This window comes from Lagopus leucura, unplaced genomic scaffold, assembly GCF_019238085.1.
Source record: "Lagopus leucura isolate 7727_CA_CO unplaced genomic scaffold, USGS_WTPT01 Super-Scaffold_100001, whole genome shotgun sequence".
NCBI classification, from domain to species: domain Eukaryota; kingdom Metazoa; phylum Chordata; class Aves; order Galliformes; family Phasianidae; genus Lagopus; species Lagopus leucura.
Window position 1 is genome coordinate 93590341 of NW_024962262.1, and position 12703 is coordinate 93603043.

Here is a 12703-nt window from a genome sequence, read left to right on the forward strand (position 1 = left end):
GCTGTATTTAAAAAGCTGCAGTTGTTACTGAAAGTACTTACCTCTCTGTGCCTTTCCAATGGAATTTTATATTTCTACCCATTACTACGTAACGGTATGAAAGCTTTTTCAGACAGCATCAGAAATTACTAAAATCAGAAACAGATGAACATAATAATAACATAAAGGGAATTTGACACTGTTTTTTGTTCCAAATCTTACTGTTCAGCAATTATTTTTTTCTTAATAAGATGGGATCTGAAGATGTAGGGCAAGGCACCATCAGCCTTCAGAGCTCTTTTGCAGACATGGGGTGCTTTTAATTCCCACACAATTAAACTGGAAATTCAGAATAGCTTTTTCTTTTACATATTTAAAAACTATTTGGCTTTTTCCTTTAGTAATTTGCAAGCCTTTCATGTGGACACTTAAACTGTTTCCCACTTCTATAAAAGATAAAACAGCTGAGAGGAAACAGCTACATCATTCTCTTGTATCAGTTTGATAACTGTAGGTTGCTAACATTTTATAACCCCAGCAAGTCACTCTGTGTAGCCTCACTGATTTCGTTGGATTTAAAATTGCACATTTGCATACTTTGTGTATTCCAGAATTGTCCTTTTATGCACTTAAGAAATTAGAGTTTTGTTGATCATTTAGTCCAACTACAAAGCTGTCACCATAGAAAGTACAATTTAAAAGATTGTACAGACAAGTGTTGATATAAGTTAACATCTTTATTTTGTGCAGCTTTATATGTCACAGCTAGCTGAAGGGATATGACCTAAAGCTTTCAAGAAGGCATTTTTTTCCTCACGGTTAACTTCATTTTTGAGAAACACAAAAATACAAGTGTCTTCAAACTTAAAACTGTAAGTCTCTCCATAGTGAAGGATCTTAGTTGTAGGGATGGTTATGGAAAAAAGAGATTACTATCAAAACCCAAGTCAGTGTACCTTGATTTACCAACTTTTGCTGCTTCGAGTTGCAATAGGTGAACGTGTAAAGGCCGTGGTGGTCTTGGCTTTCAGGGTGCTGTTCAGGTACTTAAAGATGGAACGCAAGCAGTAGGAAGGTGCTAAGCTGTACTTTTCAGTTCCAGCAGAGACAGTTGGACAATTCACTTTGACAAGGGAGCCTACAGCTTTACCTAAAGGCTTATTGTTTGATACCCATTCACGGCAGTGGTTCTGTATCCACCATTGTATCTGCAGGTCATTTCTAGCCTGATGCTGTATATTGTGCATGGAATCAATGAATGCCACAGAAAACACTTTATTCATCACTTCCCATTTTCTCTGCACGAGCAGATCAATGAACACCAAACCACCATAGCCATGGGCAATGAAAGCCACATACTTGGCTGCACTTTTAGAAATGAAATGATCCCATACATATATGGTATGCTCCTCTGGGCTACTGCTGCATCGCTTGGTGATCCACTGGCAGGAATGCATACAAGTCAGTGATTCTTCTCTGGTAGAATAGCTTAGCTTCTCCCTTTCAGTCTTCAAGTCAATGAGATTGTCATTGGGATTCAGTACAATCACTCCCCCGTGGCTTTGAAGGGCCATTTTGATGAACGGTATTTGTGTTCCATGGTACAGCCCCTCACTGATGATTGTCTTGTGTCCCCACTGGCCAGCACGAAAAACTCCACGGTCCTGAAGAAGGACAATTATGCTAGAAGAACTTGTTAGTGCTTTCTCACTCATAAAAAAGAAACTTCTTGGTTCATCCTCTGTAGCATCAGAAGGAATGTAAACTTTTTGCAGTGCGCAGACTCTTTGCAGGAGCTCATAAACATACTGGGTAATCATATGTCCTAAAACTTGATAGCGTTTATGATTCTTCTCATGGGTGTTTTTGTAGTAATTGAAAACAAAGAATTCATTCGTATCCAGATGCCTCAGTTCCCCTTTTTCATTAAAATCATACTTCAGTTCCTCTTGATAATCTGAACCCTCTACTAGTGTCCTCAAGCTTAGTTCATGTCCTGTTTGTAACCACTGCAAATTAAGAAAATTACGCTAATGTAATAATAGACCACCATACAACAGTTACATAAAGCATGCTGTAGTGTAATCAATATTTACATGTGGTTACACACAAAGCATTCACTGCTTTTGGTAAGCCTGCTCAAAAGCCAGATTCCTTTTGCAACAGCAGTACACTGATACAAACCTTTCCTTTGTAAGCACTTGTTCTATAATTTCTTGAACAATTGAATTTCTAGAACAATTACTTGTTCTATAATTTCCACAATGTGGAATGACAGAATTAACTAGTGTTATCTGGGAATAAGGAGAAAGGAGTCCATGCCTCAATTTTCCCCACAAGGTTACTACAACTGAAAATGGAGACCATCATATGATTTTTCAAATTGTGTGATCAGTTGACAACAATTATGCTAGGAACAGCATGCCCATTTTCCCTTTGAGTAAAGTGCAGAGAAAGCATTCTACAACAAACAGGAAAAGGTAAGTGCAGTTTCCTCACAGACTATCATGCTATCCAACAATTCTGTCTTTTTCTCATCCTTAAAAAAATGAGTCTGCAGTTTTCCAGCACATTATGATTAGCAAGTTAGTACCAACTAGTAGTAGCAAGGAGTAAGTATTAATGAACAGCACTTCAGAGCATAAACTAGCTTGGAGGACAGATTTTATACCTGCATTGCCACGTGTAAAATTAAAAATCAGCAGTTGTTATTTTTGAAACAGTTGCATAATATATTTCTTTCTTTTTTATAAGTCTGTATCCTAAATCAGTTTGAACTGCTTGTGCTACATTTCTATATACAAACAGTATTCAAGGGTGTGTATTCTAGCTGACTTTACAAGCACTGTTTTGATTAAAAAAAAAAAAAAAATACTGTTGGGGAGAAACAGACATAACAAACACACCCATTCCCCTTCCTTCCCTTACTTTTTTTCTGCTCATATTGAAAGATAAGGAATGGGCTGCCCAGGGAGGTGGTTGAGTCACTGGCCCTGGAGGTGTTCAAGAAACACTTACATGTGGTACTAAGGGACATGGTGTAACTGAATATTTGTGGTAGATGGATGGTCATCTGATTGGATGATCATCTTTTCCAATCTTGGTGATTGTGTGATTTTAACATATTTCACCTGTAAACTTAGTTAGCATTTACACATCACTTACCACATTATAAACATCACTGAAGTATAAATCACATAAGCATTACTCTTCAGGAGATTTGCCATTTAACAATTTATTCTAGCAAGACCCAACATTACCTACCGTATGTTCTCCTGTAAAGTCTGCCATCATCACAGATGAAAATCTTTCTGACTCTGGGACCGTAGGCAATTTCTCTGTGCAAAGAAAACAAGTTCCACATTAGTTCAGGTTCCATTACTTTATGTATATTAGTCTTAAATACATTTATGAAATCTATCCTGCCAGCTAAGGTCACCTCTAGTTTCAGGTAGTTCCAATCTAACATCTTGTGTTTGTATTTTACACCTGAACAGAAGTTTCTTTTACATGTGGCAGTTATTAAAACAAGCTCTGCAGAGCTTTCTACTACTTGATATAAAAGTATTATGCTAATAAGTAGAGAAAACAGTTGTTATTACTTCAGAAAACCACACATCAAACTTACAGTTCTAAAGCCACCTTAGGAAAAAGAAAAAGATCTTTGTCTTTATAAGGATTTCCAAGGCCACCAGCTGGAAACCATTGCATCAGCTGAGCTTGTTACTCCACTGCATGCTGAGCTGGAGCCAGCCTACTCAGCTGCAGGAGTTTTTAAATTTCAGCACAAAGGTGTGGCCAGCAGGGAGAGGATTGTTCCCCTTCTGCTTGGCTCTTGTGAGGTACCATCTGGAGTACTGCGTCCAGGCCTGGGGTCCCCAGCACAAGGGTATGAAGCTCTTATAGAGGGACCAGAGGAGGGCCGCTAAGATGATCAAAGTGCTGAAGTACTTCTCCTGTGAGGAAAGGTTGAGGGAACTGAGCTTGTTTAGCTTGGAGAAAGCCCTGGGAAGACCTCATTGTGGCCTTCCAGTACTTGAATGCAGCATATAAACAGTAAATGGAACGGCTATTTACGAAGGTGGGTAGTGATAGGACAAGAGGAAATGGTTTTAAACTGAGACAAGGGAGGTTTAGGTTAGATATTAGGAGGAAGTTTTTCACACAGAGGTGGTGACGCACTGAACAGGTTGCCCAAGGAGGCTGTGGATGCCCCATCCCTGGAGGCATTCAAGGCCAGGCTGGATGTGGCTCTGGGCAGCCTGGTCTGCTGGTTGGTGACTCTGCACATAACAGGGGGGTTGAAACCAGATGATCATTGTGGTCCTTTTCAACCCAGGCCATTCTGTGACATGGTATGATATGGGGCTGTGGAAGTTCTGGCAGTATACATGTGATGCATGAGGGTGGGGCAGTGCAAATTGAGTTGTAATTAAACTATGAATCCACCTTCAGGATTCTGACTGAAATGGAGGTGAAAGTCTCAGTAGTAAAATGGGGTCGACGAGGAGCAATATAAACTTCATTTCGTTTGGTTAGAAATTACTGGAAAACAACCAAACAGCAACAAGCCGTTTTCCGTAGCGTTCCCTCAGAGATCACAATTTCCCCTCCTTTAGCACTAGCTTCCTCGACAGCCCCGCTGTTCTGTGGCTCATCAATTCGCCAGACGCGAGCTGGCCGCCACTAAGAGTCACACCCGCTTTGCCCTCTAGGTCCCAGTCGGGCTGTGGGAGAAAGTTAAAGCCGAGCGCCGCCACAGCTCCCAATGGCGTAGCCTTGCTGCAGGCGGGCAGGCCTGCGAGGGGCCGCCTGCGGGGTCGGCGCTGGGGCAGCCGTTGTTGAGCAGGCGGGGCCGGTTCCCCCGGCTCGGGCGGGGCTCTACCCGGAAGTAACCGGCGGAGTTGCGCAGGGGGCGGTGGCGGGGCCTTAGCGAACGGCAGTAGCGGCGACAGCAATAACAACAACAACAACGGTGGCGGCACAGCGGTTGGTGCTGGGGAGGGGCTGCAGCGTGCGCTTGGTGCTGCTCTGTAGGCGGGGCTCCGGGAACCCTTTAACCGCTAAGGGGTGAGGGGGGGGGGGTTCAGAGGGGGTATATAACGGAACCCGGCAGCGAGCCGCAGTCCTGGTGGGCGGGTGTCTGCGTCACCTCCTAGTTCAATGTTCGCGAAACCGCCAGGGAGGATGGCGGAGCGGCCACTCGCTCTTTGTGAGTGGCCGTTCATCAGCCCCGCAGGAGGCCGGCCGGGAGTTGTGGGTATGGCGTTGGGTTTGGCGATGGCCGGGCCCTCTTATGTAGCCTACACACACTGCTCTTGTCCAACTTAGGGCTGAAAAATTGCTGACGGAAACAAAACTATTCAGGCTTAAATGGTGAGCTAGGCTTCTTGAGTTAGGTTGTGAGGTTTGAAGAGCTTACGACCTCTCTGTGTCTCATGCAGAGTATGTGTAAACAGAAGAAATGGTTTGGAACACTTGTGGTTCTGAAGCTCTGTTCTTCCAGTGACAAAGAAGGTTATCTGTTAACAAATTGAATTATATTACTTTATTATTACAAGTGTTCCAGTGTTACAAATATCTTTCTGTGGCACTTTTTACGATCAAAGACCTGCTTATGCTCTAGTGAGCAGGAAACATAATTCTATACATGCTTCAGGGTAAATACCTTCCTTCGAGACAAGTTCTGGTGGAAACTTTGTTAACGAGTCCATATGCACACACTGATAATGCAGAGCCCTGCTGAAGCACATCTCTTGCATTGTGGCTACTCATGAACTTATGTTGTGCTAACTGCCTGAAAAAGGGTGTTTTTTGTTTGTTTTTTTGCTTGCTGCCTACTGCTGCAACCTTAATTACTTCCAAATAAATGAAATGTAAATTGCTAAGCTTATTTTTTGTATGTGTATGAATATAGTTATGTTTTTCTTTTCTAGTGGAAAAAGTCATGGAAAGAAGACCATCACCTTCAAGTCATGTCAGTGTAAGTCTTTTACAATTTATAACAGGTAGCTTTCAGGATGTGGGTGTCCTGAGATGCTGTGGCTGTACTTATGTAACCAGTCACTCTCCAGGGGTCCTGTTTTCAAGTTGTTGGAACAGCTTTCTTGAGAACTAGCTTAAGCTAGCAGCAGTCAGTTGCAATGTATTCTGCTGAACATGTTAATACAATGTAGGGTTAATGTTTAACATGAACTGAATACTTTTCAAGGCCATATTAAAACTTAAGCAATTCTTAAACAATAATAATAATACTCAAGTGAATGAGCTGTGTAACTGATTAATCTTTGGTTATCTACTGAGATGTGTGTAAGAATCCATATGCTAGTGTCCTTTCTCTTAAAATATCCATGTTAGTTGTAGTTTCTAGCAATGGAGCACAAGTGAAAACAAACTGTAGGCACACCAGCTGGTTTGATCCAGGTAAGGTCTGTCTGGTGTTTTAGAAATAAAATGTTTCCAGCACACTGTTTATATGCGTTCTCTGACTTGCTTCTGTGGGTGTAGCAGATAAATGCTACTGATTTAGATGGTGAATCTACAAAGTGCATATATGTGCTGATTCATTTGCTTTCTGTTAAGGGAAAGCTGAAGCAGTTTACATACATTGCACTTAATGTAAATTCAGACTTCTGTTGGTTACCTCTTTACTCTGTGTTTGTCCTGTATGTTAACTGCAGCTATTCCTAACTGACATCTTAATGAGTACAAACGTTTTGAGGATGTGGTGCACTGAGGTGGGAATCTTGCTGATGAATATATCTTATGCTTTTTGTCCCCCTGTCGGGTCATCTGTTTCTGTTCTGTGTCTGACCTTATCTTTTTCTCAATGTTACATTATTACAGAAGTTGTCTGAAGCTCTGTAACGCAAAACGCAAATTTTATACAGTTCTGTGCTGTCAGGAATCTTATAGCCTGCTGCTTTCCTTCCTGATGGATTCTATGTTGTTTTTTTTAAAGAAATTGATACCTCACCATTAATGCATGGATTTGAAAAAAAACATCCTGACATATTAAAGTTTATTAGCCATTTCTCCATACAACAAAATACCTCTTATTGCAGAATTTCTTAATAAAAAATGGGACATACTTCTATTAAAAGCATTGCCTATGTGTGCCTATATTATTACCTTTATGATTAGGTGATCTTGTAGGTCCTTTCCAACCTTGTGATTCTATGATGTGATATTGTATTTGGCACTACTGTTTGAATATCAAAAGGAGCTTGAGGTTCTGTATAGAAATTCAGATCTGATAATTAAAACAGTAATTCAAAGAAGGATAGAGAAGGATAAGAGTAATTATGATTTAAGTGGAAAAATGGAAGAATTATCTCATTGGCAATGCAATATGCTTCAGTTATTATCTAAAGGACTGCATACAGAGCTAATGAATGAAGCTTCTGTGTTAACAAAGTTGCTGGCCTCACACTTTTCTAGAATACTGACTTGTAATTTCATCTTGCAAAGTAGGATGTCAGATAGCCTGCAAATAAAGTTCACAATGCACTTCGCAGTAGCTGTCATGTGGAATAGCTTTTGCTTTTTTTTGGGGGGAGGGGCTAATGTATTTAATTAACTGAAAGGTTAGCACTACATTCCATATCTAATGTGTTTGAATCTAGTCCTGTTTGCAGCCTGTAATTTTGCACATCAAGGTGCCAGGAGAAGTGTCTAGGTTTCTATTTCTATGTTTAGTTGAGTTTGTTTAATGTGTTTAATCAACTTGAGAGTAACTTACCTCTCTTACTATTATTTCTTGTATTGGCAAATTGCTGAGAATTACTAATGGCCCAGAGAGGCAGTGAATGCCCCATCCCTAGAGACATTGAAGGTCAGGATGGAAGGGCTCTAAGCAACCTGATCTAGCTGTACATGTCCCTGTTCATTGCAGGGCTGTTGGACTAGATGACCTTCAAAGTTCCTTTCCAACTCAAACAACTGTATGATTCTTTATTTTCAATACTTAATTTTGATAAGGATGGTAATGATGACAGGTAATAGTATTTTGAGGACATTGGAGAATGCTATTGCTAAATAGTCATATTAAAACATTAGTACTATGACAGGATAAATGATGTTCTTTATTTTCTGAGAGCAAACATACGTAATTCAGCTGTCTTGTTTTCTCTTGATCACTCTTCAAGCTGTGATGCGAAGATTAAATTAGAGCATTAGCAAGTTAGAGGGAACCAAGAAAGTGGAGTAACATTGGATTGGTTTTGGTCTCACCTTTTGGGCACGTGTTTGAGGTTGTTGTGAAATTAATGAAATAAGATCAGTTTTTTTTCTTGGTGTTAAAACCAGCTCCTGATAGAATGGCAGCGATTTATGATGAAACATCAATGGGAATACTTCTAAGTTAAAGTAACAGGTCAGTGCTTTGTTTGCGACTTTATTTTACCTGATGATTATAAAAACTTTGTATCTGGCAGTATGTCAGCTCCTAGCACCAGTGGATAATTTAGTTTTATCATGTAACATCCTCTATTTTCAGTTTCGTATACCAAAGAAGAAACCAAACAACAAGTCAGAGGATGTTCAAGTTCAGTCCCCTTTGGCAAGGCTCCCAGGCTCTCAGCATTGGGACTACCCTTTAAGAGAGGTAAAGAGAAGTTCTCTGCAGTGTAAAGTGCATAGGAGAGTTGTGTGGGTTTTTTTGTTCTGCTCTTTTAAGTACCAAGTGCTGCCTTGTACCTATGTGATCAGTACCTGACCCATGTTTCATGGAAGGGTCAAGCGTGTAGATCTGAAACGTGTCTGCACGTATTAGAGCTACAGAAAGGGAAATCTGTACTGTATCACCAACCTAAATCATTAAAAAGCAGAGTTGGTTCTCAGATATAGTTCAACAGGTTTCCTTAGTAATCTCAGGTCCTGAAGTTAACTTTTAACTCAAGAGTTTAAAGGCAAGTGTGTTTATGTGCAATTTTTCTTTAGTTCATTGCTTTTTGATTCCTGGACTTGGAGGTAATATTCAGGTTGCTTATCCAGGTTGTTCTCACAATGCTATGGAAGTAACTTTTACATTGGATTTTGGTGATTATTTTGGAATAGGTGAAATACAGCATGGCTTCATAGAATAATAATAATAGAATAACTCATTTTAGTAGTAAGAATAAAAAACTATACATGTGCTTAAACTGCATTAGCATAAATGATCATCTTGATCATTTTACTCATGTATAGAAGCAATTGTTTAGGGAATTTCCAACAGATTTGTATGCTAAATATTTTTAAAATGCCAAATCTTGGAAATGTATTTTACTGCTTTAGTGCAGCTTTAAGTTTATTGCCAGTTTTGTTGCTTTCAGAACTGTAGGACTGGTCAAACAGGCTCCACTACAGAGAAGGCTAGTGAGGGAAATTAGGGATTCTTTTGACTTACAAGAGTGCTGACAGTGTGACCCATTTCTTATGGTAGGCCTGGACATGTGATTGCTCTGCAATATAGACTTGCTGTATTATGTTCTATACTAATAAACCAAGTAGAACATCCAGTTGCATTCCTGCTTTGAAGCAGGAAGCAATGTAACCTTCAGTCACAAGCAGCAGCCTCTTTTGCTGAGCCAGGTAATGTGTGTATAACTCTGTCTTTCTCTCTGCCTCTGTAAAAGTAATGATTGGACTAGATGTATTGAAGAATTACTTCTTACTTCTTGAATATTGTCTTACTTTCCATTTCTTGTTTTTCTTACCTGTCTATATATAACAGACTTTTCCATGCAGTTGAGGCCTTTTTAAATGCTGCCTGGTCTTCATACTTTCTTGCAAAAGAGATAATTCTTAAGGTGTGGACATGAATCTTTCAGATGGCCTTTCACAGCATGCTTACACAGCATTGCTGATATCTTTATGTGATTTCAGACTGCCTGGCATCATTTTCAAGCCTCAGTTTGGTTTTAATGTGAGGCGAGAGTAGAAGGTAGTGACAAGAGATAGATTTCTGGAATTGCAGAAACAGCTGTGTGTTTTGGTGGGGCTTTTGTTTATTTAAATGGAAAACTATAATTGCATTCTATAAGGTAAGAGAACTGAGAGGGGGAAAAAGGAATTACTGTTTTTGTGAGTTTTGCCATACTATGCCAGTGTGAAGCCTTCAGATTCCTGTTGTTTCTCAGAATTGTGCATTTTTTTTTTTTAATGGAATATTGTTTGATTAAATTCATGGAGTTAAATAAGAAGATATCTAACATAACTGTTGTTATCTGGAGCAGACCTACTATTTAAGTATTCATTTGGAGCAGTGATAGCTTAAATACAAAAGTAATTGAATTGTACTGTATTATTTTGGATGAAAAATGAAGCAAGATAAGCCCAGTAGTACACAGATGCTTTATAGTAAACAAACCCATATGTTACAAAATTATTGTGTATATTCTTTGTGTCTCTGCTCCATCTGATCAATTGCACTGTTCCAATGCCTGGCCTCGTTCCATTTTTCTTATGTAATGTCCAGTGTGACACTGAAGTGTGTTGGAGTGTTCCACTTTTGTTTGTTTTATTTCAGTGGCGATTAAGTGCCAGCAACAGAGACACTTCTACAAAAGGAAGAAGGCAAAGGGACTGTGATAGATGCAGCTCTAATGATGAAGAATCAATTGGGTATGAAGTCATCTCAAAATTATTGTTTGTATGTTCTGCAATTAATAACCTTTGTTGAATATGGGTAGCTTTGGTTTTTAGTTAATTGGGTCACGTGAAATGGTTTTTAAGGTTTTGACAGATCTTCAGACACTCGTGTTTCAGTGATTTATTGATGCTGAATTATGAAACAGCCATGTTTTTTTGTCTGCTTAAATACAAGGCTGCAAAATCAGAATGAAAATGCAATGTTGACTAGAGAAATTATTTCATGGAATCTTGAAAGGTGCTTGTTACTCTTTGTAAACTATCATTTTAGCCCTAGGTATTTTAGTTATTTAAGGTTTCCAGACTGTCTTTGGAATGTCATTCTCTGCTCTGCAGCCCACATTCATTAAGGAGACTTCATCAACTGTTAAAACAAACAAACAAAAACCCAACAGGTATAATGATAAGTAGGGAAAGGCTGCTATTCAAAACAAAACAACAAAAAAATCCCAACCAAAATTAGAGGCATCTCACATCTGTTTTCAGGTGTTCAAGACACCTAAATGAATAAAGAACTGCTGAATGTGCTGCTGCTTAATGCTCTGTTGCCAAAAACAAATGTGTTGATTTCTTTGAGATTATTTAAAACTACCTTCTGTGAAGCATCAGCTAGATAACTGTTTACCCAAGAAAGTTTAAAACTTCATTGCCTACGTAGGCTTATATATGTAAGCTAGGAAGTATGTTGACTTCATGGTAAAATTAATTGTATTCATGGTAATTAAGCAACCATTATTCCACAGATAAGGCAAGCATAAGCAAATAATGCCCACTCTCTGACTTGTTTTCTGACTAGAACTTAACTAGATCATAACTGATTTATTGTCAATAGAGGCTGCTAGAAATGAAGTTTCCAGATTAGGAGAATGCTTAGTGACCGTGAATGCTTGAAACACTCATTTCAGGGTTTAGTGACCTATGAAGCATCATCAGTTGGCCCTGTCTTTACATCTAGGATGCTTCAAATGTTGCAGGCAAAAACTGTGTTTGATGTAAATCTTGAATTTATTTTTCCTGTTTATTCAGAGAGGTAGCTGTTTAACTTATTTTGTTACCTCAGGATGCTTCACTGTAACTTCAGCAGAAGAAGTGACTCACATTGAAGTACAAGAACTTAAAAGCTACGTTAATTGCAGTTTCCTGAGTTTTGACTGCTATGAATGGTTGATGTTTGACATCAGTGATGGAGTAAGAATGAGTGGGAGTGCTTGTCCAGGGGTTGAAGTCTCCAACAGGCAAAAAGCAGACAGCAAAAACAAACAAACAAAAACCCCATAAAACAAACAAAAAACCAGCTGAGCTTCTCTCAGACATTATACATATATACATGCATATGTAGTAAAAACTTCCCTGCAGGAAAATAGGCTTTTTTTCTTTTTTTATAAAACAGGACTGTCCTGTTATTTCAGAGGATTGTGTTTCACAGCTTTGATTTGTTGTCATGGCTGTGACCTTGTCTTGCACGTGTTTGAGACATACCAAGCATACTACACAAATTCAGAAAATGTTTTTCATTGATCTGTTACAAATATCCAACCTGAATTGAGGACATTCCTTCTGGCCCTGTCCCTAGTTATGTGGGATGTATGGGAACTGCTGAGTCACAGCCTGAACCTCTGATTGATCACCTGAGGCGAGCAGTGAGTCAGCCAGAGGAGCACAGGTGAAGGCAATTCTCCTGTGCTGCCAGAATGGGTGAAGGCTGGCTCCACCTCTCCTAGACCTATTTAAGAGCTGGCTACCAGTGGGGAAGGATCTCTTCTGGAGGTTGCCTCTACTGGTGTTTTGTGAGTGAGCCCAGGATAGGGGTAAGCCTTCTATTTATTCTCTTTTGTTATCGTAGTCTGCTTTGCCGAACTCTCTTGTTTATTTTGTGATTATAACATCCTAATATTCTTTGATTATACAGTGGGAGAAGAGGTTGGCCCCTGCCTTACCACAACCTCCTTTCAGGTAGTTGTTGAGAGTAATAAGGTCTCCTCTGAGCCTCCTCCAGACTAAGCAATCCCACTTTCCTTAGCCATTCCCTGTAAGAGTTTTGATCCAGATCCTTCACCTACTTTGCCCTTCTCTGGATGTGCTCCAGGGCCTC

The 12703-nt window shown here is 39.6% G+C and overlaps 2 protein-coding genes across 13 annotated transcripts in view; one reads left to right on the plus strand and one right to left on the minus strand.

The window, feature by feature from the left end:
- Window positions 1-298: 298 nt before the first annotated feature.
- Window positions 299-12703, plus strand: part of SENP7 (SUMO specific peptidase 7) — a 47413-nt gene continuing 35008 nt past the window's right edge. For 7 of the 12 annotated variants that reach the window (XM_042867575.1, XM_042867583.1, XM_042867576.1 and 4 more), the window contains exons 1-4: window positions 5131-5239; window positions 5916-5962; window positions 8477-8584; window positions 10490-10584. In XM_042867575.1, the coding sequence (XP_042723509.1) occupies window positions 5143-5239; window positions 5916-5962; window positions 8477-8584; window positions 10490-10584 (347 nt within the window). In that variant the 5' untranslated portion in view covers window positions 5131-5142. Of the gene's footprint in view, window positions 2460-4881; window positions 4969-5130; window positions 5240-5291; window positions 5356-5915; window positions 5963-8476; window positions 8585-10489; window positions 10585-12703 lie in introns of those variants that run through there. The other 5 variants (XM_042867578.1, XM_042867577.1, XM_042867579.1 and 2 more) reach the window with 5 other exon arrangements.
- Window positions 405-3700, minus strand: LOC122177836 (putative protein FAM172B). Its single transcript, XM_042867588.1, has 3 exons — window positions 3608-3700; window positions 3244-3317; window positions 405-1988 (listed from the first exon to the last, which is right to left on the minus strand). The coding sequence occupies exons 2-3, from the start codon at window positions 3271-3273 to the stop codon at window positions 942-944; spliced, it is 1077 nt and encodes a 358-aa protein (XP_042723522.1). The 5' UTR covers window positions 3274-3317; window positions 3608-3700; the 3' UTR covers window positions 405-941.

Excerpts from the sequence above, each read along its gene's own strand:
- LOC122177836 (XM_042867588.1), bottom strand. The coding sequence starts at position 3,273 with ATGATGGCAGACTTTACAGGAGAACATACG. Across the intron at positions 1,989-3,243 it reads ACTTTACAGGAGAACATACG|TGGTTACAAACAGGACATGA; the intron begins GTAGGTAATGTT and ends CTTAATTTGCAG.